Consider the following 27,478-nt stretch of genomic DNA (forward strand, 5'->3'; position numbering starts at 1 on the left):
ACACTTGCCTCAGGTAGACAAGAGTTCTTTCTCCCACCCTGAACATCATTTCACAGATATATAAACCCCACTTGCCTAACTTATTTCGGAGTAAACTTCACGTCCAGAGCCGTGCTCTCCTTCAAGCAATTCCCTCTCCTTAGGCCGCTCTTCCGCTGGGCACCTGCAGGGGGCGCGGTGGACTTGGGGGCGGGGCCTGTTGCCAAGGCGCCGCGATGTCAACAGTCTCGCTCCGCGCCGCTTTCTTCCGGCCTGCGCGGCCATGGAGAGCCGGGCCACGGGCTTTCCTGGGTGAGTCCTCCGGGAGGGAGGCTTCTGGAAGCGACTCCAGCTGGTTTGCTTACTGTTGAAGGGGTGGGATAGAGCAGACATGGGCAAACTTCGGCCCTCCCTCCAGGCGTTTTGAACTTCAACTCCCACAATTCTTAACAGCCCTGAATCAAGATACAGTAGAGTCTCACTTATCCAACGTTCTGGATTATCCAACGCATTTTTGTAGTCAATGTTTTCAATACATCGTGATATTTTGGTGCCACATTCGTAAATACAGTAATTACTACATAGCATTACCATGTATTGAACTACTTTTTCTGACAAATTTGTTGTATAACATGATGTTTTGGTGCTTAATTTGTGAAATCATAACCCAATTTGATGTTTAATAGGCGTTTCCTTAATCCCTCCTTATTATCCAACATATTCGCTTATCCAACATTCTGACGGCCCGTTTATGTTGGATAAGTGAGACTCTACTGTACTGCTTTAAGAGAACACCCCTACGGATTTTTAGGTCTTTCACCTGGGCATAGAATCACATTGGAGAATCTGGAGAGTCCTAGAGAAGCGTTCTCTCTAGAAATCAATAGGTCCTCCAGTGTGACCAAAGAAAGTTGAGCATTAATTCACACTGGAGGACCTTGGAGATTCCCACAGGGAACCTTTTAAATGAAACCTGTGAATAATCAAATCTGCAAAAGTCAAAATCTGAACCGCATATGTCAATGATGGGCAACCGTTTGCACTTGGTGTGTCAAAATTCACCAAAAAAACCCTAGCATGACTTGGGTGGTGTGTCACTTTGAGAAAAAAACCCCATAATTTCACAATATATATAGTTTAAATAACAAAAATATATAAATGCAATATATAACTGTATTTAATTAATCAAAAACTATTTACTACCATTATTTCCATGTACAACAATCTGTGGTACCTCTTGCAGTTTCCATGCTGATTTCTCTCTATTTTAGTTTCAATGTAGTCATGAATAATGAATAATATAATAGTAATATAATAGTAATAATATAATAATATACTACAATAATAATAGAATAGTAATAGAATGATTATATATATATATATATATATATATATATATATATACACCCTGTTTCCCCTAAAATAAGACATCCCCAAAAAATAAGACCTAGTAGAGGTTTTGCAGAATTGCTAAATATAAGACCTCCCCCGAAAGTAAGACCTAGCAAAGTTTTTGTTTGGAAGCATGCCCGGTGCCCACCAAACAAAACACCATAGCATACAGGATTGGTAAATGTACATACCAGTTGTATATGGAAATAATGGTAGTAACAAGAAATTCTTGACAGAAGTCACAGTATGTCTGGTTTGGTTATATTGGTTTGTGATGACAACTACTGTACAGTATAGAATAAATGTTCATTTTTTTGTTCAACAATAAATGTGAATTCTTCTTCATGGAAAAATAAGACATCCCCTGAAAATAGGACCTAGCGCATCTTTGGGAGTAAAAAATAATATAAGACACTGTCTTATTTTCGGGGAAACACGATATATGGTATATATATATATATATATATATATATATATATATGTGCATAATTCCCATGGAGTAAACAACAAAACCACTGGACCAAATCACACCAAATTTGGCCACAAAAGACATTAGTCATCCAATCAATCTGCATGCGGCAGCGTGTCAGCAAAAATGGCTAGGCGTGTCAGTGCTGACACGCGTGTCATAGATTGGCCATCACTGGCATATGTTATTACTACCACGAGTACTGTATATCTGGAAAGGAGTAACAGGGATGTCTTGATACTAGATACACCTTTATATCGCCAAACTATCTTATTTTCTTTCTGGGGAGAATCTACACTTAGTCCCCTGCATAGCCAAATTCATTATAAAAGCCACCCACCTGAGAGAACTCTATCTCACAATATGGGGTCCCTTATCATGGTGATGAATTTTCCTAAATTTTCCGATTGATTCTTTCACACTCTTTAATCCTCTTTTTTAATCAAACTTGTTTAATCAAGTTTTACTGTGTTTTAATTTATTTTAGTTAACAATTACAGGAGTTTTAGAATGTGATTAGTGTCTATTTGTCTGTTTATTTTTGTTTTTTGTCTTTTATTGTTGGACTAATCAATAAACAGATCTATCTATATACACCTTTATGGAGTTTGGTAATGTCTTATGGTCATACACTTTTTTATTTTAGGTTAGGAATAAGCACTCAGGAACTTGAGAAAAGGTATTACTTTTATTCTGTTTATACTTTTATTCTGTTTATTCTTATTCTATTCACAAGAGAAGAGAGTTGCTAGAAAGATGACAACACAAAGGCAAAGTGTTAATATTGGATAATCAGTTTTGATGTTGTTGGAATGATGGCTGATTTACAAGCTACTGTGGCAGTACCTCTTTAATTAAACAGTTTATACCTTCCCCCTAGTTACTTAGAGCAGGGGTGAGGAGTGTGTTACTTACACAGATGTTCTCAAAATGCTTCTCCATAGGTTATGCTGTCTGAATGTGGTAATAACATTTGGAAGTTCACAGCATCCCCTCCCTTAATATAGACAGTTCCCAGATTATGAGACACAAGAACACTTTGTCTTGGCTGACTGCAGAGCTGCATAACTGCAATGTTAAACTAATGCTATGTTTCAGATCTATATCTGAACAGTCTGTCAATGTATTTGGTACAGCAGACATATTCTGCTATTGAAATGGGGCTTCTACTGAATCCTATTGCTCTTCTCACTATCCTATCTTCAGTACAGGACTAAACTTTCAATATTCTGGTTGGTAAACTGGTGGTAAAATACAATCTGCAGTTTCAGACACAATGAGAAATTCTCGTTTAAACAAACCAGGATCTACATGCATGAGAATGAGGAAGAGGGTGAAGGAGGGCATAGACTTCAAATTCATTCCTGACTTCTCAAAGCATTAGGCAGTGTTATTTCCAAGGCCACGCAAAGTCTGCTATTTAACATGAAGTTCAAGAATTTGTCATTGTGTGACAATCATCAGCATAGCAAAATGGACAGTTTTCCCTAACCTAATTGCAACACACTAGCTGAGGATGGTGGGAGTTATAGTCCAACATATACTGAGGCCAAAGTTGAAAAAAAACTGAAATAAGATGCCTGCTTCGAGCCATTGGTTCTCTTTCATCAGATGAAGGTAGCTTGATTGGGTCAAAAGGCCAGTCCTTTGTGATCTGATGAAATGTCTTCCCAGTCACCCTCCGCTGTCACCATATTTGGCTGTAGGAGTAGCAAAATAAAACAAACTCAAAAGTATTTTGCTTGAAAGAGAATTATGCTTCCAGAAGGCCTTTCAGAGAATTTATGTCTTTCCAACAGGGATACAATGAAGCATGTAGACTTTGACAGGTTGTTGGTGGTTGCTGCTAACATTCCTTACTTTGGGCTATTTGGGATAGGCCTACTGCAAGATGGTTTCCATGGGGCAAAGGTTTTGTGCTATAGTGGTGTTAACGCTCTCATGTTCGGAATGTCCTTCTCAGTAGCACTGCCAATTCTTCTTGCCATTATTTAGGGTCTCATTTCGACAGTCCCTCCAGACTTTAAAAAGCCAAAAAAGTATTCCTGCCTTGAATGCATCATCTCAGAAGGTATCACTCCTGAAGAAACAGAAAACTCTGGTGAGTGGAGCAGTGCCAGCAAATCGAAGCTTCTGCCTAATCAGAGACAGGCGCATTGGATCTTGGTAGCCTTCTATAATTTGGGCAGCTTCTGTGATCAAAGGCCTAGGCAAGAGGATGCCATTTCAGTTTTAATTTTGAGTATGTATTTTAAACACTGTTTTCAATAACATTTTGATTTGTTTTAAAATAATGTATTTACAAATATTAATGTGTTGTATACCACTTGGGTCTGAAAGGCAAGACATACTTAAATAAACACATAATAATAAGGTATGAAATCTTAGAATTATAGAGTTATAATATTGAGATATCCCCCTTTTGATCCAGGTTGGTTCTCATAACTGAGAATACTCTCAAATTAATCTATGAAATTATCTCACTGCAATTTGGAGATCAAGGATCACAAAAAGCACAACCACTAAATTTTGGCAAGCATGTGACACTCAAGGTGGTTTTCTTGTATGAAGGTGAACACATTCTGGGAAATAATAATTGCTGTTATCGCAGACATCATTAAACAAGCTAATGTAGTTTTCCCTGCCCTTGTTCTGTTGTCAATATTTCTGGCTAGAAATAAGCACCTTCAACATTAATCATTGCTATGCTTTCCAACATCAGCCACCAGGATAGAAATTGTGGAAAGGAAAGGAAAACAGGAGCCTTCTTCCTAGATGACTTGTGGTCTGTGATCCTTTACTATTTGAATGAGATTTTCCTGCTTCTTGGCAGGGGGTTGGACTGGATGGCCCATGAGGTCTCTTCCAACTCTGATTCTATGATTCTATGAAACATTATCAGATGAATCACAGGCCTCACCCAACCTCTTTAACAAAATTCCTTTATTGAAAAGTGGATTCCCTCATATAATACATAAATTAGAGCATGGTGCACAGTACCACTAGCCCACTACTTAAATCTCTTGAAAGATGTCACATCTGATTCCTCTTTTTTGTATGCTTTTCTAAATATATTTAATGAAGGCTTTTTGTTATCTTCATTATTCTGTAGATGGCATTTGTGTTAACTTTATTCTTTTTTTCACTCTGTTTACACTACACTTAATAAAACCAATAAAACATTAACAATTAAAACAGTACAGCAATGAGTTAAACCCTTGTGCTGTCGGGACTGCTGACCAAAAGGTTGGCGGCTTGAATCCGGGGAGCGGGGTAAGCTCCCATCTGTCAGCTCCAGCTTCCCATGCGGGAACATGAGAGAAGTCTCTCACAGGATGGTAAAACATCAAACATCTCGGTGTTCCCTGGACACCGTCTTTGCAGACAGCCAATTGTCTCACACCAGAAACGACTTGCAGTTTCTCAAGTTGCTCCTGACATGGAAAAAAAAAACCAAAGATCTCCCCCTAAATCTGACCTTTTAGTTAATTTAACCCTATATTCTTGAATCAGACCTATAGGAGCTCCCTGTGGTTTCAAGCACGATATTTCCTATTTCTACTAGGAGGTTCCTGGCATTTTCCCGTTGTCTCCCATCCAAATACTCACTACAAACAATACTGTTTAGCTTCTCTAATTAAAAAAAAAACTGGGTATGTGCAGGTTTGTGAACTCAACCCTGGTACAGGAGCAAAGAAGCATGAGAAAATAAATGAAAGGGGGTGGGAGAAATCCTGCTCCCATATTTTGAAGACTTCCAGATGTGTAGGTTGCAAGTGGGGTGGTAGTGATCAGATGGAACTTTGTGAAGGGATTATACAAAAGACCAAAAAACAATAGCAAAAAACTTCATTTTTCTCTCCTTAATGTTTAGGGTCGTTCTAGCAGCCAGTTGTCTTCATGGCCTTCGTATGCCCCGGGACAAGTGATCCTGCAGAACCGAAAACCTTGTACTCTTCCTGAATGGCAACGGTATGTGTGAAAATAAGATTTTAATGATTGCACTAAAATCTTGCAAGCTCAGGGATGTGGCTTTCTGAGGCAATTTATCTGAGCAAGGCTATCAGTGACCATGGCTGTTGGAGGTCTCTCAAGTCAAAAGATCACCATAAGTCAAAAGCTGTCTGTATGGCAAATAACAACAATAAGCTGTATGTCCAACCATTCTCTTTGTCCATCTAGACCAGAACTTTCTAAACTGTGTGTTACAACACATTGATCTGTTGACTGCGATGTGTAGGTATGCCACATGAACGTAATGAGAAAGCTCTGAATTTATGTAGAATATGCAATACCAACTTGCATATGTATTTTTATGCAGCAAAGGTGCCGATTAGTATTGGTAACATTATTAATGTTAGTATTAGTAACATGCTGTTACTCATAAATGACAGACATTTTGGACATTTGATATTATTTTACAAATTGTATATTTTAAAAATAAACATGAAATTTTTTTGTAAGATATGTTGTGTCCCTGTACATATTGTTGTTACAATTTACGTATGTGTCCATATCGCTTATAATGGGTTGGTTGAACCTCTGGTTTGGTAGTCAAATTGAATGATTGTGTTGCGAAATGCTGCTTGTCTAGAAAGTGACTCGCCAACATGAAATGTTTGGAAAACTCTGATCTAGACAGCGCTGTTTATTCTGGATTTGCAAGTCCTTGAGCAGGGAAGGTTTTCTGTTCTCTGCTTATGAGATGCTATGACTGAAGTTGGGGTTGCCATGCACAGCATGTGCTCTGTCACCAAATTAGCTCTATCCCAGCCTGCCATAGTAGACAGCTGATATTTCCTTATTTTGTTTGAAAGGGGGAATATGATTTACATATTATGCTTCAGAACATGCTAGCCAATCTCACCTCTATGAGTGTTACAACTAAATTTTCTTGCTGAAATAGTGATATTTTGGTAAAGATGCTAAAATTAAACTGTGAAATAAGTGGCGTATTATTTAATTATATTTCAGCACCACTAAAGATACCATATCTAGTTCTATTGCAAAGCCACGCTACCTTGAAGAACTGGAATGCTATCTGTGGAAAGAGCTGCAAGTTCTGGATCTTACTAAAGGGAAAGTTCAGGAACTGAAGCTTCAGGTCTGAGCACTGAATGTCTGTAAAACAAGTATTTATTACTATTAATAAGGGATGAGGAATGTGTTTGTTGGGCTCTTCTCTCATTGCTTCTCTTCATTAGTTGTGCTTATGTAGGGATTTTGGAAACTGGTATAAAAAGTAACATTAGCAAGTCCTGGATAATGTTCATATCTCATTTTCCAGCTTTCTTGAGATGGTTCCTAGCAAATTACCTTTAGAAGATCCACACTTCTTTCAGAAACAGACAGGGCTTTCTGAGCAGTGCTGCATACTTGCTGAACCCAGTACCTTTTTAATTTCTAATGTGGAAATTACTAACTGTGGGACTCACATTAACTTTGTGTATGAGGAGCTTCTTCACATCTTGGGCAAGTAATCTGTCAGCAAGGGCTCATACCAGAGGAGACAAGTGTGGTGGGAGGTTGTTGTTTTTAAAAGATTTTTTTCCCCCTGCCATTTCATGACACTTCCTGGCACCTCCTGAACTTTTAAAATTCATACCCAGAACTGGGTTTATTTTTAAATCCTAAAGATATCAGAAGAAAAACAGTGCCTCTTGTTCTACAAGGGCCAACCAGTCCCACACTTGGGCCCCGTGTTTCAGAACCACTAGTTGGTACCAAAATCTATGGCTCTTCAACTCTGATTATATACAATCACACAGTAAAATCATGTCCTTTATTTAAACAGGGTTCAATTATAATGGGATGTCTCTTTTAGTCCTGTATTGTTTGTAACTTGTAGTCTATGCTTTTAAATTAATGGTTTATATTAATTTGATTCCAGATATAGTTTCATATTATTTTATTCTTAACTTTTTGTATATTATAAGGATATTTGGTTATACATGTATCTCTTTTTTATTCTATAAATCACCTTGAGTTCCCCTTTTGAGCAGAAAATAGGAGAGAAATAAAAGTGACTGAATGACTGATTGATTGATTCAAAGAGCTCTGTTGCAACTCCAAAAAATTATTACAACCTGCTTCCAAAAGAATAGAGTGAGTAGATGTGGAAGAAATGTCGCCTAGCAAAAGTCAATAAAATTCAAGGAGCTGTCCTGCTATACATCACACCTCTTTAAACCAATCTGGAATAGCCCAAGATACGGTAATTTGATATACTGTTGGCCTGCATACTGTTGGCCTGCATACCCTGAGTCCCTTCGGGTGAGAAGGGCAGCATAGAAATGATGGAAATAAATAAAATAAAATAAATAGGAGTGCAGAATCCTTGTGTGATACACAGGCCTACTGTACATTCTTTCTGTGCAGGGGAGAGGGATTATTGAATATCCATTTGCTGTGATAGTTGTAATAATAGTGCTAGTAGTCAAGTCTAAAACATACAACTAGCAGAGTGGAGTAGTACTAAATTTGTTATCTCTCATTTTCCTTTTCCACCACTCCAGCCTTACAAAGAAGTATTTGAATTCTTCATGGAAGAGTTTAAAACATACAAGCCTTTATTGGCTTCCATCAAGAATGAGTATGACCTAACTATAGGTAAGAGATGCTGCCATATCAAATATAATAGTTATTCTGAATGAGCCAATCTGCACATCAAACTCAGGTGCCAAACAATATCCACTGGTAAAAATTATTAAGCAAAGTGCTGATCAAATCTGGCATAGCTAAGAAAAGAAACATTTGTCTTTGAATTCAGGTGGGAGAAGCTTTAGGCTTCGTTTTGGATTTAAACTCCCATTAGTCCTAGTTAGCAAGTGGAGTGGGAAGAAATTGTGAGAGTTATAGCCTAGAAGCCCTGGAAGGCCAAGGAATCCCCACTCCTATTTTAAATATGACACAAAATAGTCATGAATGAATGAGTTCTGTAGCATTGTCTTTCCTAGACTCAAAAGTCTAATTCAACTTAAATTGACCAAAAACTGATCTGATTCTTCCCAGTTTAAAAGAATGAGAGGACAACATATGTTTACATGAAATCAGTTTATCCTTTAAGCGATTTTTCATTTCACATATGGTCTCATAGAATAATATCCATCATACAGTATGTCAGGGCACTCTTTCTTTTTAATTCCTCAACATAAAATTCTGGCTCAGCAAACAATGTGTGCATCATATCAGGGCTCCAAATGATCCGAGTAAAGATCCATTGTGATCAATAAGTGATAGATGCAGACACCTTTTCCAGATTAAGTTGGCATACTAAGCATCTAATATAAGGAGTCACCCAAGCTTCCTTAGTGGAACCTAAGTGGGCATTCAAAATGCTAGTTTTAAAGACCAAATCTCATTTAACCAAGCCTTTACATTAGTGCTCACAGTGTTACTTTTTTGGGACTATAGTTCCCAGAATCCCTCAGGAGAACTAGTAGTTCTGTTGTCTGAGGAATAATTAGATCTGTAGTCCAGGAAAGTATTTTTCTCGATTCTGGAAAGTACAAATTCTCTGTTAATTCTCTGCAGTCAACTCCCAAGTGTGTGTGAGTTTTGCAAGGCAATGCATTGCAGCAGCAGACCCCAGAAAAGAAGGCCTTTTGAAAGATCAATATATCTTTTTGTCACTTTATAAAGCCACTAGCTGTGCCCGGCCACGCGTTGCTGTGGCATTGTCTGGTGATGTCTGTATTTTATAGGCAGTGTGGAAGAGGCCTAGGTGAGGCCTAACTTTGCCTGTCCCCTGGGCTGAGTAGGTTGCTAGGAGACAAGTGGGCAGAGCTTAGCCTTCTAACTGGCAGCAATTGGATAAAAACAATTATTCCTCTCCCTCTAATTAGGACTTTATTTTTCTTTTCTTTTTGTTGTATCAACCTAGAGGCATGGATGAGGGGTTGTGCTATCAATTTTTGAGGTTGTGCGGTGTTTAGTTTTGTTGTTTTGTCGGTCGCCAGGATTCCATCACTCTTTTATATATATAGATATTCAGAAATCTTTAATAACTTGAGAACTTTCTTTTTACGATTTGTAGCACATCTTCAGGAAAAGCTCCACTCCTTGGAAGCCGTGAATGCTGTCCTGGTCACAGCCTCCGATCAATTCACCCAACAAATCCTGGCAATACAGAAGCAAGAGAAAATTGAAATAACCACATTGAAGAAGGAGAGACTCTACTTGCTAGAACTCATTGACCAAATGAGGGAAGAGAAGAGTTCTCTGGAGATGCAGGTGACACACTGATCTGCCTGTCTATTGCATAACCGATCCTCAGAAACATAGTTTTAGAGCCCTGTTTCCCAGTGTGAGACACATGCCCCACAGGGGAGCAATTTTATTTTTAAGGGGGGCAATTTGAGAAAGAGTTATTAATAGCTAATTGTTTTGCATTTCTTATGGTTTTAGGGGCCTCATATACAGTATATAAATATGTATTGCGACATACACATTTTGAAAATTAAAATCAGAATGTATGAGGCAGTCCGCTTGTGACAATGGAAAAGGAAAAGCCTGCTCATAGAGAGGAAGGAGTGGGGAGAGAATGAACTAGAGAGAGAATGAGCACAGAAAGGGGAGGCGCCTTTCATTTCAAGCACCCCACTTCTCTCAGTGTCCTGTTGACATGACACAACAAGCTACCCAAGATATATTACAAATATTTTTGTTCTGCATATGAATGTAGTAAAAAAATCTGTGAAAAAATCCAAAGCATAGGGTTGATGTGAGTTTTCCGGGCTGTATAGCCATGTTCCAGAAGCATTTTCTCCTGACATTTTGCCCACATTTCTGGCAGGCATCCTCAGAAGTTGTGAGGTCTGTTGGAAACTAGGCCAGTGGGATTTATATATCTGCGGAATGTCCAGGGTGGGAGAAAGAACTCTTGTCTGTTTGAGGCAAGTGTGAATGTTGCAATTAATCACCTTGATTAGCATTGAAAAACTTTGCAGCTTCAAATCCTGGCTGCTTCCTGTCTGGGGAGATCCTTTGTTGGGAGGCATTAGCTGGCCCTGATTGTTTCATGTCTAGAATTCTCCTGTTTTCAGAGTGTTGTTCTTTATTTACTGTCCTGGTTTTAGAGGTTTTTTTAAATACTGGTAGCCAGATTTTGTTCCTTTTCATTGTTTCCTCCTTTCTGTTGAAATTGTCCCCATGCTTGTAGATTTCAGTGGCTTCTCTGTGTAGTGTGACATGGTGGTTGTTAGAGTGGTCCAGCATTTCTGTGTTCTCAAATAATATGCTGTGTTCAGGTTGGTTCGTCAAGTTCTCTGCTGTGGCTGACTTCTCTGGTTGAGTTAGTCTGCAGTGCCATTCGTGTTCCTTGATTCGTATCTGGGCAATGCTGTATGGTATACAATAGACTCCTGCAGAGGTGAGAGGATCCCTCTTGTCCTTTGCTAAAAGTCCCCTGCCTATAAACCTCCCTTGCCTAGTTTCAAGTATACCTTACAACCTCTGAGGATGCCTGCCATAGATACAGGCGAAACATCAGGAGAGAATGCTTCTGGAACATGGCCTTACAGCCCGGAAAACTTACAGCAACACAGTGATTCCAACCATGAAAGCATTCGGCAAAAAATTCAAACCATACCTTATTTTCATAGGTAAGTCAATATTTAATATGAAAAAAATGTATCAGCTGTAAGAATATTAATTTCAGGTAGCAGGATATTGTTTCAGATTCTCACAAAATACAGTGAAGTTGGACACTGAAGTTACCCTGAGTTTCATGCAGACGACGCAAATCAATTTGTTATTTTATTTTAATCTTCCATTGATGCCATGTTTTTAGGAAGCTTGTTTAGAGCAAGTTAATGGCCCTAGTTTCTTCCACATGAATAAAGAAGAGTTAACTTTTTGAATAATAATAATTATATGGCATGAGGGAGAAGGGGGGTATCAGGATTTTAGAGGCTTAGGTGGGGCATGGCCAGAAAAAGGTTGGGGAGCACTTTTTTATACCCTTCTGAATGCAATTGTCATTTTATGAGACAGTGTGAGGTCACGATTCTTCCATAATTTCCATACTGAAAGCTCTACAAGTATGCAATCAATGGCATGGCATCATACATTGTTATTACAGAAATCGGTGCTCCTTGTTTAGTTTCCTGAGCCCATCAAAAGGCACTTCTTTTGGAGATTCAGTAATGTTGAAGTGCTTTTTTTCTCTGTAGAGGTGTCACGACCCAGGCTGCAGAGCACCAATAACCAAACACAGAGGCCAGAGTCTATCTAATATCTTTATTAAGGAAATATATAAAGTTAATAAAAGCAAGTGTAGGAAATAGTTCAGAAGTAGACCTTTCAGGAAAGGTCAAAATTAATCCAAAGAAACAATGTCCAATATGAAATATTAAGGTCCAAAGTTGTAATCCAATAACCGAAACACCCACTTTGCCAAGCAAAGTGAGGGGAGATGACAAGGTTCTTAGTCCAAGGAACTTGATGTAAGGCTAGGAAGTAAACTTGATTCTTGGAACACAAGGCTTGATACAAGGCAACAAGGTACGAGGAACAGGGACAAGATCCGTGGTAAATACTTGGCAAGGTCCTGGAAAGCAAGGCAAGGTCCGTGAAGCAAAACAAGGCTGGGAACGTGAACGAAGGCTTGGAAACAGGAACGAAGGCTTGGAAACGGGAACGAAGGCTTGGAAACGGGAGTAGCGCTGTCCACACACAACCTACTCCAGTTGCTGACGAATTGACTCCGCAAAATTCCTTCAGGGCAAGGAACCTAAATAGGGTCCCGTTCCCACCAAAGAACACTTCTCTGGGGAACCAGAACCGAAAGTCAATCTCTGTGTCCAGATGCATGACTCCCTAAAGGTTCTCATGAAAGCAGTCTTAATCAGCTGAATGCCTGGCTGCGATTCTCAGGCTTCTGCGATTAGCCTGTTGAACTCCTTTTTGTTGTTGATAATAACTACGGCGAGAAAATGGGGGAGATTTTGACTCAGGGCTTGTTTGGCAGATTTCTGGAAGACAATCCTCCTGCAGGTGCAAGGACTCCAGTTCTGGCTGGGAAAGTTCCAATTCTGGCTGAAATGGTGGAAAACCCAAGTTTTCCTCTTCATCTGCCACAACAGCGCTAGGAACGGGACTACATGGCCCATGAGTCATCACAAGAGGCCACAGCCCGTGGCAAGCTGAGTTTGTTACATCTCATGATTGGTGGTCTTCTCTCTGTTACATGGCACAGGTGTATAAAATGCGAAAGGCAGTGGCAGAAGAATACCTCCGGTATCTGAATGAGTGTGATGCACGCAAAATGCTGATTATAGATCTTAATGAAATATACCGTCTGAAGGAAGAAATGAAGCTCACCAAGGTCCAAGGTAAAATACATTTTCCCCAGTTAAAGCCATGTTGGTTGAGGGATTTGGGAAGTTATAGTCCTGAAAATAACTTTTCCAAGTTTGGCACCAGTGACCAGCATCTAATAGCAAGGAGAAATCCTGTCTCTCTCACACATTATATACAAATGTGTACATTTTGTACATGGAACTGAAATCGCATATCTTCTATCTGCAGTCAGCCCTCGTCGCTTGCGGGATTAGGGCATAGGGCCCCCATGAAAATACAGTAGTTAGCAATTGTTTATTAATGCTTAGGCCATAAGTCATTTGCATAAATAGATACAATATATAGTTTAAGCAGCTGAGGGGGAAAAGGAAAGGGCCTAAGGCTGTTAGGAATGGTGGGAGTTGAAGTTCAAAACACTTGGAGGGCCGGAGTTGGCCCATGCCTGCTCTAGCATGACTGAAGAAAGTTGGCATTAGTCACAGGGGAGAACCTATAGACTCCTAGAGAGAACATTTTTACCAAATCTGTGAATAATCAAATCTGTAAAAACCAAAACATCAAATGTAGAGGGATGACAGTACACGCTGACCAGACCCAGCTTTGTCTAGCTTCAAACCTTTTTATTCAGCGAGGCTTTTAAAGAAGGAGATTTTTAAGATCAAGTCGGGGTGCTGTGGTTTTAGCTTTGAATACATTTTAAGTAAGTTTTTAAGAATTTTAACTGTTATTTTTTATTAATACAACTGATGTTTAATTCTGTGTGTTGTCAAAGGCTTTCATGGCCAGAATCACTAGGTTGCTGTGAGTTTTCTGGGCTGTATGGCCATGTTCCAGAAGCATTCTCTCATGACGTTTCACCCACATCTATGGAAGGCATCCATAGAACATCCAAGGAACATGAAAGGCACTGCAGACTAATTCAGCCAGAGAAGTCAGCCATAGCTGAGCAATTGATGAACCAACCTGAACACAGCATATTATTTGAGAACACAGAAATGCTGGACCACTCTGACAACCACCATGTCAGACTACTCAGAGAGGCCAATGAAATAATGTGGACAATTTCAACAGAAAGGAGGAAACCATAAAAATGAACAAAATCTGGCTATCAGTATTAAAAAACCCTCTAAAATCAGGACAGTAAGTAAAGAGCAACTCTCAGAAACCAGAAGAATTCCAGACAGAAAAACAATCGGGCCAACTAACACTTTCCAACAAAGGATTCCCTCAGGCAGGAAGCAGCAAGTCTTTCAATCTGCAAGGCTATTAAATGCCAATCAAAGTGATCAATTGCAACATTCACACTTGCCTCCAACAGACAAGAGTTCTGTCTCCCAACTTGGATTTTCCACATCTATATAAACCCCATTTTCCTAGTTTCCAACAGACCTCACACCTTCGAGGATGCCTGCTATAGATGTGGGTGAAATTTCAGGAGAGAATGCTTCTGGAACATGGCCATATAGCCCGGAAAACTCAAAACAACCTGATGTTTAATTCCGTTTTAATGTTTGTATATTTTTGGATTTTAAATTGTGTAAATAATCATAATACACATAAACATGGTTGCATGCTACCAGGTGATTTTCCTGAGAAATGATTTCCTAGAGCATGGCTTCTTAATCCTTTTCTGGTTGTGTCCGCTTTTCACCTGATGCAACCCTTAGGGCCTGTAGGTATATAAAATAGGAATACATATCAAACATTTATTGATAATAACACATAAAGAAATTTATTTTGCACATATAACAAAGCACATCAGCAAGCCACAGTTTCCTGGAAACTGCTGAGCAAGAATATGTTTTGGTATATCACATTAAAAGCAGGATCAGCGTAAACAAGTCCCAAGTCTTTTTTTTCTTACAAATTACAAAAAACTATGACTAGTTCAGCTTTGAGTGATGTAAGGGCTACAGTGCTGGAAGAGGATGTGAAGTTCTGATTTCAGGTCCACTTCCTCCCTAAAGCTCATTAGAAGCCAAAGAAACATCTTACTGGCCTGAGCGAGATGTTCCTATTCTGGTGGAGAATTTAATCCCTGTAGAAAACCATGATTTACGTCACAGTTTCAGCAATAAATCTGGGTGTTATTAAACCATTTTCTCTTAAAGATGAGAGAGGCGAAGACACAGTTAAGCTGTCGCTTGCATTAAAGATGGCACGCCAGGACCTCACCAAAGCACAAGTAGATCTGAACACCATGAGAGCAAACTATGGAGACGTTGTGCCCAGGAGAGAGTTTGAATTGCAGGAAAAAAATTACAATGAGTTGGCCGACAAGGTACCTGAGTATACTGTGCCTCCCTTATACTTCCCAGGTTAGCATATAATTGGTTGGCGGAGTAGAGAAGACGCTCTAGACTAGAAAGCATTCTCTGGATGTGAAAAAAGGTTAAGTCCATGAAAAAAGGTTGAGTCCATGACATAGAAGCCATAGATAAACTGTTGCGGCAGGAGTGGGAACCTGTAGAAAGTAGGGGGCTACAGTGGCCCCTCTGGAGACCTCAGAGGCTGTGTTCTCTACATCCACTCCCACAAAAAGAATCACCATTCCTCCAAGTGCTCTTCAGAAGACATGGAGGGTATTTCACCATGTTTTGGGACCCTCTTGGTTCATTTTAGGCTCAAGTAATGCCTTTTCTAACAGGAAGTTAGCATACGTGGCTTCTTTTCAGTTCCTATTTCAATAAAGGACTCTTCTGGGTCTAAATTGGAACACTCACAGACCCTCAGACATGAAGGAAATGTTTGCCACACTCTTACAATCCATTTCGGAGCCAAAGGAAGTTTTTATTAGAGAGGCATATTTAAGATGGGCACGAAATGGCCCTGGGGGCTGAATGCTTCCCCAAACTTTGCCCACTGCTGCATCTGAGGGCAGTTTAAAGATGCTTAAAGCTTTCATTTCTTCTTTATGATTACACCACGGGTTGTCATGCATCAATGCACAAAAAGTTGTTAGTTTTTAATTGAGAAAATTGCATTGAAGGGAAGAATGCCTGAATCACAGATACAGTAGAGTCTCACTTATCCAACGTAAACGGGCCGGCAGAACGTTGGATAAGCGAATATGTTGGATAATAAGGAGAGATTAAGGAAAAGCCTATTACACATCAAATTAGGTTATGATTTTACAAATTAAGTACCAAAACATCATGTTATACAACAAATTTGACAGAAAAAGTAGTTCGATACGCAGCAACATTAGGTAGTAATAACTGTATTTACGAATTTAGCATCAAAATATCATGATGTATTGAAAACATTGACTAAAAAAATGCGTTGGATAATCCAGAACGTTGGATAAGTGAGCGTTGGATAAGTGAAACTCTACTGTAGTAAAAAAAAAAAAAAAACTATTTGAGGGCATACAATTTTTAGGCCCAGATTAAGTTTACGGACTGACTCCTGTTTCATAGAATAGAATGGAATAGAATAGAAATATTGAGTTGGAAGAGACCTCATGAGCCATCCAGTCCAACCCCTGCTAAGCAGGAAAATCACATTCAAAGCGCCCCTGACAGATAGCCATCCAGCCTCTGCTTAAAAGCCTCCGAACAAGGAGCTTACTTCACACAGAGAGTTCCACTGCCGAACAGGGGAGGTTGGACACTAGCCGATAGTTGTCCATTATAGGAGAGTTCAGGGATGGATTTTTTTTCAAACTGTTATAAAAAAGGGACTGAACAGGGAATTACAGGCAGTCCCCAAAATACAAACAAGATAGGTTCTGTAGATCTGTTCTTAAGTTCTTAAGTTGAATTTGAATATGTCAGAACAGGTGCATTTTTAGTGTAACTCTAGCCATATAGAGAGAAGGGGAGGAGGGAGGGAGAGGGAGAGCGCACAATGGACAGCATAGGAAAAGTTTAACATCCTTTTGGTGTTTTCTTTGCTGTCTGTGCCTCTGTTAAGAAGATTTTAATTCACTTTCTGTCCCTGTGATCATTTGGATTTTGAAAAAAAAAATGGCTTGTTATGAAAATAATGATTGGTGCCAAAGCTTCAGTGGAAACTTCTTTTCCCCATGATAACTTCCAGGAGTGAATTTTCCTTCCGAGGGGTAGATTTCTCTCACTTCCTTTGATATTGCCTTGTTCTTAAGTATGATTCATATATAAGTTATCTGAAACTCTGGGACTGCCTGTATAGTCTTTGAAGCTCCTCTCAGTTCAAGTCCCACTCTATTCAACTTCCTTTGGTTCATAAAGACAAATGCCCTGGGATGACTCTGGATATGCTATGTTTTTCCCCACCCCATGCTTTTTTTCTTTTCAGATGGCAGCTCTCCAGAAAGATTTTCAGGATCTCCAGAGTGAGTATGACACATTGCTAGATGTACACAAGCAACTTTCTGAGGAGCGGGACCAATACTATAATGAACTCATCAGTGTCCAGCGTGCCTCCACCCCTCGGCCCGATTGGGACAAATGTGCAGGTATGCAGTTTATGATTGTGTCGCTGGTAGGGAAGGCAAGTGCTGGGGCCTTGCATAATGGAAAGATATTAATGTCTGCACCAAGGAACATACGTTTTTGCACCAAAACTGTATTTTTCAATGTGACTCAGGACTTGCACATATAATGTATTTCATGCATATTCTGGGCCAGCCCTTCCCCTAGGCAGAATGAAGTGGCTGCGTTATGCAGCAAATACTGTGGGCAAGTTTGCACTTTCTGCCATTTCCCTTGGGTCTCCTAGGCTATCTCTCCTCCATTCCAGTTGGATTCCACATATGGAATGTGTTGGGGTTTCACTCCACAAAGTGTTGAGAAGGATGGTCAAACAAATGCTAATAGAAGCAGAATGATTAAGGAAGGGGACTCAGTCATGAAGACCATGAAAGCTGTACCCAGCACATTTTGTGGATGTTCTGTTCTGTACAATGCAGCACCATCTTATAAGCACATTGACAATGCAATTAGCCTATTTTATTGCTCTTCACATTTGTAATCTTGCGTTCAGTGGTGCTTTCTCCCACTGGTGGGTTTGTGACTGTAGGACTTACAAGATCCCTTGAGACAGATCTACTGGATGACATGGTGTAGATGCTATAGTAGCAAAAATAATAATTGGTTTGCTGCCCAGAATAGGCTTTCCAATGAGCTCTAGTCTGTGTTTGATCAGATGTATTTGACCAGGGGCCAGGCTGTGGCGCAGGCTGTTGATCAGCTGCAATAAATCACTCTGACCATGAGGTCATGAGTTCGAGGCCAGCCCGTGGCGGGGTGAGCACCCGTCAATTAAAAATAAAAAATAGCCCCTGCTCGTTGCTGACCTAGCAACCCAAAAGATAGTTGCATCTATCAAGTAGGAAATAAGGTACCACTTATAAAAGTGGGGAGGCAAGTTTAACTAATTTACGACTTGGAATGAGGAAGTGCCATCAGAGTGGATGATGAAGCAGCTGCTCCCCCCTGTGGCCAGAATCGAACATCCCCTCAGGAGAAGGTTAAATTGCCTCTCCGTCTGTCTGTCTCGGTCTCTGTTTGATGTGTTTATGGGCATTGAATGTTTGCCCTATGTGTGTATAATGTGATCCGCCCTGAGTCCCCTTCGGGGTGAGAAGGGCGGAATATAAATACTGTAAATAAATAAATAAATAAATAAATAAATGTACTCTGAGTTTTCCACCACCAATGATACTGTTTCTGCCCAATTTGTTTCGTTGCCACGTGCCTCCTGACGAATTAGGAGTTATGGATATATTTATCTTATCTGCCACACCCATACTCTGTGCTATAGTAAACAGCAGATGTAATGGAGGCTATGATTATTGTCCTTTACATAAAGTGGTCCTTTGTGTTGTCAAGCATGACGGGATCCAGCGTGTTGTAACTGCGGTGCTCTAATACTTTGCACCTTTTTGTTGTTATAGATGTGATTTCTGGTGGGCTTGAACGCTGGAGCATTTTGTCAGAAGGCAAAACTAGTGACCAGCTGGTAGATGTACTTTTGGAAGATCTTGGCACAGGACTGCTGAAAGAAAAAGACGCCTTTGTGGGAAAGGTATGCGCAGATATGATTATTGCATTGATGGAAATTTATTTTTCCTCATCCTTATCAGTGGCATTCAAAGGTTCTTTGGAAGTACAGATACTCATCATACCGATCCTTCCACCCCTTAGGGAGTCTGCTGTCTCCTGTGTTTATCCATATCCAAGTTGTAGCCATTTTCATCTGCACTACGAGCAAGTCTGTTGGGACTTCAAGACACCAGAGTGCTTTCCGCCACTAAAAGATTTGCTCACCACAAACAATCCTTTGTTACCAGGAACATTCATCCGCGCTTTCCCATTCTGAGAGTTGCATTTATGCCGGGGGTGTATTGTCTGTCTCTCCAGATGTCAGACTACAGCTCCCAGCACACCTCACCCATTGTCTGTGTTGAAAGATACTGCTGGGAGTTGCAGTTGAACAACATCTGGATGGTCATCCTTAGCTGACCACTGGGCAAAGTCCTTTTTCTTTTGCATTTCTCCCAACTTCACTTTTAAAAATTTGGATTGTATTTTTTTTTACTATTAATAACCTGTATTTTATATATTGTGAAAATTCAACAATGAAAGGACTAAGGCATTGACATCTCCAGCTCATCCCCTGTTCAGGTATCAGCCAGCATGCCAATGCCTTAAATCAAGAAATAGCTTTCTAAGATTTACAGAGATATTTGCAGGAACATCTCAGCAAGCGAGAGTCCAAAAATGGCAGGCTGAAACCCGGAACCTTAATCAGTGGCTGACGCCGGATGAGAGACTCCACCCCTGGGCACACAGAAGACTGGGCAATTTGGAAGGCACTGAATAGACTGCGCTCTGGCACCACGAGACGTAGAGCCAACCTTAAGAAATGGGGCTACAAAGTGGAGTCCGCAACATGCGAGTGTGGAGAAGAGCAAACCACAGACCACCTACTGCAATGCATTCTGAGCCCTGCCACATGCACAACGGATGACCTTCTAATGGCAACACCAGAGACACTCCAAGTGGCCATCTACTGGGCCAAAGACATTTAGTATTAATGCCAAGGGTTTTTTTTCTTTCTTAAAAAAATCTCTGTTTGCAAATCCATTGCAACTTGTACCCTCGGTTCGCTTCTGACACAATAAATAAATAAATAATATAGATAGATATATAAAGATAAAAGGGCAGGGAGATGTCTAATATTGAACTTCCCAGAGGAAAAGTGATATACAAATGCAAGAAAGTAGACATCTCTTGGAGGAAAACCAGTTAACTACAACAGAATGTACTGTATTGCATTCTGCTTAGCTAAATGTTTCCCCCCATGTGTGATTTTTTTCTTCTAATATCCCTCTAGCTACAGAAATTCTTCTGATTGCAAAACAGCACTTAAAGTGAAAGCATTCTAGGCATGCCACCCTTGTGCCTATGTAACAGATACTTGTTAAGGACTTAATCTCAACTCTCTAGATTGTGTCTTGATTCCTACTTTAGGACTGATATGCCGATATTTTTTCCTAGAGTCGAATTTTATTTTTTTCTTTTCCTTCCTTCCTTAGGGGAAAAACGAGAAAGTCCCTATATTCCTCAGGTGTGATGGTCTGGTTAGAAACAAGAAATTGTCCAAAAAGGAGGTTGTGGCCCTTCTAAGGGAAATATGGAGAGATAAAATTGCATTTGATCAACAGGTATCTTGATTTTTCTGTTCCCTTTTCTAATATGGATAGACCTGAGGAGGTAAGGGATAGGAGGGCCCTATCCCAAACGTTGTTTCAATACCTCCAATGAGGCCTATGAACTAAAAACCCTCCTCGCTGCCAGCATCCACAAATAGTTGCACAGGCAATTCACATACATTGAACTGAGATTCATTATTCCCATCCACCAATTTCTGTCCCATTCCTACTATTACAGCTGTGGATTCCTGCATCTGTGGGGCATTAGATGGCTTTTGGGAAACAGGATGATTTTGCTTATTAGTGAAATCCATCAGGACATTATTTGATATCTCTGTAGCTAGCATGGTATAGATCAACCCTGTCTCCAGCCTTTTTGACCATTAATACTCCAATTGTTGATGAAATTATGTGTACAACATAACTCCCAGGATGGAAATCAATCAAGATCAGAACATTAGTATGTAAGAATTTACTTTTGTTTTGTTTTGTATGGTCCTGGTGAAAATGGCACAATCTATGAAACCTCCAGATAGTTTATTCCGTACACATAGCTTGTGTTTGAGATAATTGGACATAACCGATTGTAAATACCTGCACCCAGTCTCTGGGCAGATATCTCTTTGGAAATAAATGGCAATCATAACCTTGTTGAAAAAGATAAAATGATATCATATCCATTTGGCAAATGTGAATCTCTACGAACATGTGGAGACCACCTTTTGAAAACCACTAGTCAAGAAAAGCATGACCTTGTTAGAAGTCAACCCTCTGAACAAGTGATATTAATAAGCATTCATATAATGGCACACAGGTAACTCAGCTGAGGACAAAGACATGCCACTACAAAAATATAATTGGTTAGCAGAGGATGGTTGTTTCTTTGAAGTTGAAATTGCCGTTGCAGTTTGCCCAAAAGATATATGCTCCCTTAAAACCTCTTAGTTTAAAACATGCACTCAGAGATTAAAAGCAAAGTCTTCTTTGAAAAATAACGTATCTTGTATACTCACAAACATCTTGTATTAATTCACCATACAGGCACATTTCTTATTTAAGGTTCAGTTATAGATAGGATGTAGTTCTCTCTGTGTGTTGAGTACACAGGGTATAATTTTTAATCAATAGTTCATAGCCTTTAGGTACAGCTGCATTCACTGAAGTCCATAAGTCATACTTCTCCACTGAAGTCCTAACAGCAACATGTAACTCCACTAAGGTGTGATGCAAACAAGCATCCACCTCCACAGAGGGGATAGCAGATACACATCCATTGAGGTGGATGCAGATACTGAATACAAAATGGAGTCCTGAGTCTGAACATGCTCAGTACAATCACATGTATACAACCCCTTCCATACCAAAGAGGTACAAGTTAAACTGGCAAATCAACATACATATAGAATAAAGGTTAGCAAATATGTACATTAACAAATAAATAGCATCACCATTAAGTCAGAAACAACTTGGGGACATTCAACACTGACATGGGAGAGCAGAGTCTCACTTATCACAGGGTATGTGTTGTGCAGACTCTCCAACATTTTACAGATGAATACTCTTGATATTTGTGACCAAGAGGGAGAAACACAAGTTGGGAGAGAATGCAGCAGTTTGCTTTTGCCTGAGCTTTCCAGTAACAGTAGGATTTTAAAACACACACACACACACACACACACACACACACCCAATTTCATTCTTGCCAGCGTAACTGAGTTCAAACTCTATTTGTAGCAATGTAATCTGAGGGCAAAGAGAGAGAAATAGGACAAAAGAGAAATTGGGGCATTTCACTAACAGCTTTAAAAATTCAGATGACAAAGGAATGATAGAACCAGAATTGGAAGAAACCACATGGGCCATCCAGTCCAACCCCTGCCATGAAGAAAAAGCACCATAAAAGTACCCCTGACAGATGGCCATCCAGACTCTGTTTAAAAGCCTTCAAAGAAGGATCCTCCACTGGATTCCAAGGCAAAGAGTTCAACTGTTGAATAGCTCTTAAGGTCAGGAAGTTCTTCCTAATTTTCAGGAGGAATTGTCTTTCCTGTCATTTGAACCCAAGGACTGAAAATCTTCTCCTCCATTCCTAGTTTGGCCTTCACTCAGAGGAAGTGAGTATTGTCCTTGAAACCGTGGTCTCTTTTACAGAAAGGAAAGCGATCCAAACTTGCAGAGTTCTTCCTAAACTTCTTCCAGAAAAAGTATGGCGACGTCTTTGCTTTCGACTGGACGTACACCATTTTCGAAAATATCAAACTTTATCGATCCAATGAAACTATGACAATGTTTCATAACATTCTGATGGGAACTGTGAGTAATTTACTTTCTCGTAGTCTGTTTCTTAAGATATGCACAATATGCAGATCAGGGAATTGGTTCATTTTCTGGCAAGTGGCACTGAAGAAGCAAGAAAGTTGACCGCTTTAACGGTTTCCACCAACTAGCACCGTTTGCGTGTTTTGCACATCAGTCCCAACCTTTACATGCTGGTGATGGAGTTATAATCCAAAGCATCTGAAGGTTCTGCTCAATGAGTTTCCTTTTCGTTATTTCTTGGCTGTTTTAGCCTCCCTAAATTGTCTGGTGGAAGATTGTCAGGAAGGAACTGTTTCAGACTAATGCATATTACAAAATATTGCCAAAGGAGTATTTTTATGGGCAGTTCCTATGCAGGTGAATATTCAGGTAACCTTTACATGAAGGGCCCTCTTAATACAGCCTTGTATCGTAAGTCCCAACTTGTTCATCACAGCAGGCTATGAACTGTACACAAGGAAGTACCCCTTGCATAGAAAACTGCCGAAGTCTCTCTCACACAAACACCATCTCAGACTGTGCTCTTCCACGTTTTGGACTTCAGCTCCCACAATTCCTAACAGCTGTTAAACTAGCTCTGATTTCTGGGAACTGAAGTTCAAAACATCTGGAGGAGCATATTTTGAGAAACTGCTTTAATTTAACTTTGCCACCATCTCTTTTGCAGCTAGATGAAGGAGTATACCACAGCCATATCCAGCAGCTTAGCACATTGTTCAAGGAGCTGACTGCTGCTGATACTGTGAATACTGGAGAGCTAACAAATGAACAATTTGCGTAAGAACTTGTAGCCGTGAGGCATTCATTTTTACTCATATGCAAACAAATAGAACCATAGGACTAGAAAATATACAGTGATTTTAACCAACTTAGGCACATCTAAGTTGTTTTGTTTTGGGTTGGTATTTAATATTCAGAATATCTTGGGATGCAAAAAAGGAAGACTGGGTGTTTGATACAGAAGTGGTGTATGTGTTTCTGTTTGAGTTTACTCACACATAGCTGCCCCCTTTTAGGAAGCTGATCTATTCCAGAGCTTCAACTTTTTCCACTTGCGATACTTTTAAATCTGAGAAATGTTATGTGATCCCAGGAATATAGGTATACAAAATATACCTATAAAATATATAAATAAAACATTCACTGAATGTCAGCATTTTTAAGGCTTGCTAAATAGGCTGATTTTCCTTTTTGTGGAGTACAGCTGAAGCATTTCCTGCAGGGTCCACTGTAAATACTGCAGGTTATTGCTCAAGGATTTGTGCCGATGGCTTTCAGAAACCTTTTACTGCTGTCATTGCTTTCGTGATCCCAACATTGAGATAAAGGAACCCCATTTGGGATCAGGACTCACAGTTTAAGATGCCATGATCTATACAATGTTAACTTGTAAAAATGGCACAGGAGACAGATACATCACACCCTTTTCTTCTTGCAGCCTTGCCCTCAAGACAGTTTTCCCTTCAAAAACCGAAGAAGAGATACAAGAATTACTTGAGGCAGCAGGATACAGATCAGAGCTTGACAGTATTTCGTACAGGTCCCTCTTCTATGAGGTTAGTTGCTCATAGCACAGAATGGGAAATGGGAAGATGTGGTAGTGGGAATGCGGTAAACACATGGAGAAAACACGTGTCAAAGTATAACTCATCTTTTTGAGCAATCGTTAAACAGAAAATACACAATAAAATAGACAGCAGAATAAGAACAGCAATGTTCCATTTGCAAATGGGCAATAAAGGGGAAGTTCTGCTAAAATAATTTGTTTCTCAGTGCTTGCTTAAAAAATAGGCATTTCAGGGCTAGCCAAAATATTCCATGTGTTCTCACTCTCCCACAACACTGGGATGTAGGTTTATAAAGGAAAATTGGGAGGCCATAAATCTAGACGATTTTATAACAAAGTACTCTTTCAAACAGTTTATTTCTACCAGATTTGGTAAAACTAGCTTAGATATGTTTCAAAAGTTAGCAAACCTCCATATTCAGACATAGTCTTTGAATAGTAGATTCTGAAGAGCACAAAGTAGTCTTAGCCATAATAAAGCTATTAAGAGATGGATGTTCTAATAATATTTAATGATTGCCGTAGCTGACACAAGGTATATTCCAGATATGCAGTAGTCTACCTTATTTACAGAAAATTATGGGGCATGAAGATGATTCTGTTGCCCTTGTGTAAAGCTCTTATGCTTTCACAAAGCAGTTTCTATTTTCCGTCATTCTGCAGAAAATGTACTAAGGCAGAATTACCACGTCTTTTAACTGACAGTGCTAAAAACACTCCCTTTGGAAGGATTCCTCAACTGTCTGGAGCTCAGCCCTTCTGCTCCCCATCAAGGGGATTACTTGCACTCAATGAGCAGTTTTAAAAGGCTTTTGTGGTTTTGCAGGATGATGAGGGGAAAACACAACTCCTAGTTACAAAAATCAAGAACCAGTATTTGAACGAGAAGCAAACTTATCTACGTGAGCTCCGTACTGAATTAGGAACCCGGTTGTGAGTATCAGAATCCTGAAAATTTCAAACTGCTGAAGTTAGATCTTGATTTCCTATCAGTGGATGTTGAACTATAGCTAGTTAGCTTCAAAAGGATACAACAGCCAGGCATGTACTGTTGGTGACAAACATGCAATTAATCTGGACTTACTTGAGCATATACTTTGAAGTTTGTTGAGCAAAGAGGTATTAAATATCTTCTTGTACATACACACTTGGCTAGACAGCTTTCAAGCCAGCATGTATACCTTCAGGGACCATGGAGGGGAATGCAAGGAGATGCTAGAGAAATATGGGCCATATACCAGCCAGAGAAGTTGGCCTTCATGGCTGGTTGGGAAAGAAGTCCAATCTAAGTGATTTCATGGTGTTACACTCCATAAGTATCGTGTAGTATTACAGTGCAGTCCTTGTATGTCTGAGAAGTAAATCCAACTGGATATATTTTATATAGGTGCAGGATCACATCTCTAGTCTGGATAAAGTAAAAATAGCTATTCAAAAATCTTGAAAAATCAGAACTCCCAAACTTCTGGCTCCAAGAACTTTGGGTAATAATAGTCAATCTGTACAGCCAAACACAGGACTTGTCACTGACTGTTTGCCCTTCTTTGCACACAGGGAAGTAAAGCCAGATGACCTAAGGGCAGCATTCTGCGCAATTGACCCGGGTCTTCCTGAGCAAACGCTTGACTCTTACATCTCTTGGGCGTTCCAGCTTCCAAAGGAGCAACTGGATCCTTCTGAAACACTACATATAGATCTACTGATGCAAAGGCTTTTGAACGGAGATATTAGACGGCAAGAAGTTGTTTCAGGGGATGCAAAGAATTTGCCCTCATCTGTCACAGGAGAAGAAACAGAGGCCTCTGTCAATGTCTAAATAGCCTATCTCCTTTCTCTCTTCTGAACTTGATGGAGTAATTACATTTTAGTGAGTAGTGGCCTAGAATAAGCTTAGTCAACATAAGACCAACTGAAAAAGTGAGGCATAAAACAAAACTTCTGCTAGAACAGTGCTTTGTGAACCCAAATGAGTAAGAGCTTTGTAGCATAAAACCAAATTGTTATAAATAACCCACTGGCGTGAGAGACGTATGACTTTAAATTTCTGAGCCAGATTGTAATATTTCACAGAGGTAGCATATATTAAGACAGAGTGACAGGAAGATTAAAGGCTGCTCACACAAACTTAAATAACTTTTCTCCACAACTGGATGATGAAACCCTATACCATTTAAAAAGTGTACACTTTGTTTTGCTTTTCTAAGTTTCAGACCCATCATCAAATCTAAATAGATTCCAGGGCTACAAAATAGGGTTATTAAAAAAAACTTAAAAGTGAAAGTTACAAAAGAAGCTGCTTCCATAATTAGCCCCATGAAGTAAGAGACCCCAAAATTAGAAGCCAGATAGACACACAGAACTGTTTTAAATGCGTAGGCATTCCTTATTAGGATTTTCACATAAAATGTATTCAGTATATTTATCTCTGCCAAGTATAAACCTAGATTTAGTTCAATAGGCCAAGGTTGGCTCAGTAAGTGTTTGATACTGGCTAATTCATTGATTAGATTTAAATTGTCTTGCAGGCAAGTAGGGTTGATGTAAAGAGATATCAAGCTGTTATGTCTGACCAAATAAATGGATAGTGAGTGAATGTTGAGGGGAAAAGGCCAATTCCAATATTTTTGCTCCAGGAACTGTGTTTATGAAATACTTTGCAGAGAAAACTGTTATGAAGATTTGGGCCAGGAAATTAACTTGTGCTGATATGCAAAGCGGTGGTATGTTGTTGTTCTTGTTCAGTCAGTTACTTTGCAAAAGTGCTGCCATTCATGGGTTTTCTAAGTCAAGTAAATTTGAATTGTAAAGGAAA

The 27,478-nt window shown here is 39.7% G+C and overlaps 1 protein-coding gene across 5 annotated transcripts; it reads left to right on the plus strand.

Moving 5' to 3' along the window:
• Window positions 1-27,478, plus strand: tsnaxip1 (translin associated factor X interacting protein 1). Of its 5 annotated transcripts, none has more exons than XM_062962022.1 (17): window positions 1-291; window positions 2,487-2,519; window positions 3,836-3,941; window positions 5,715-5,812; window positions 6,815-6,944; window positions 8,356-8,449; window positions 9,876-10,072; window positions 13,038-13,173; window positions 15,253-15,422; window positions 17,420-17,579; window positions 19,020-19,150; window positions 20,664-20,792; window positions 22,932-23,093; window positions 23,767-23,876; window positions 24,538-24,655; window positions 25,493-25,599; window positions 26,221-27,478. In XM_062962022.1, the coding sequence occupies exons 1-17, from the start codon at window positions 263-265 to the stop codon at window positions 26,480-26,482; spliced, it is 2,172 nt and encodes a 723-aa protein (XP_062818092.1). In that variant the 5' UTR covers window positions 1-262; the 3' UTR covers window positions 26,483-27,478. The 5 variants fall into 5 exon arrangements, with proteins under 5 accessions (XP_062818092.1, XP_062818095.1, XP_062818094.1 ...); XM_062962025.1 differs by lacking the exon at window positions 1-291 and adding an exon at window positions 7,827-7,945 and having other exon boundaries at window positions 2,485-2,519; window positions 3,836-4,082; XM_062962024.1 differs by lacking the exon at window positions 1-291 and adding an exon at window positions 7,843-7,945 and having other exon boundaries at window positions 2,485-2,519; window positions 3,836-4,082.

The sequence above is a fragment of the Anolis carolinensis genome, unplaced genomic scaffold (genome assembly GCF_035594765.1).
Source record: "Anolis carolinensis isolate JA03-04 unplaced genomic scaffold, rAnoCar3.1.pri scaffold_9, whole genome shotgun sequence".
NCBI lineage: Eukaryota > Metazoa > Chordata > Lepidosauria > Squamata > Dactyloidae > Anolis > Anolis carolinensis.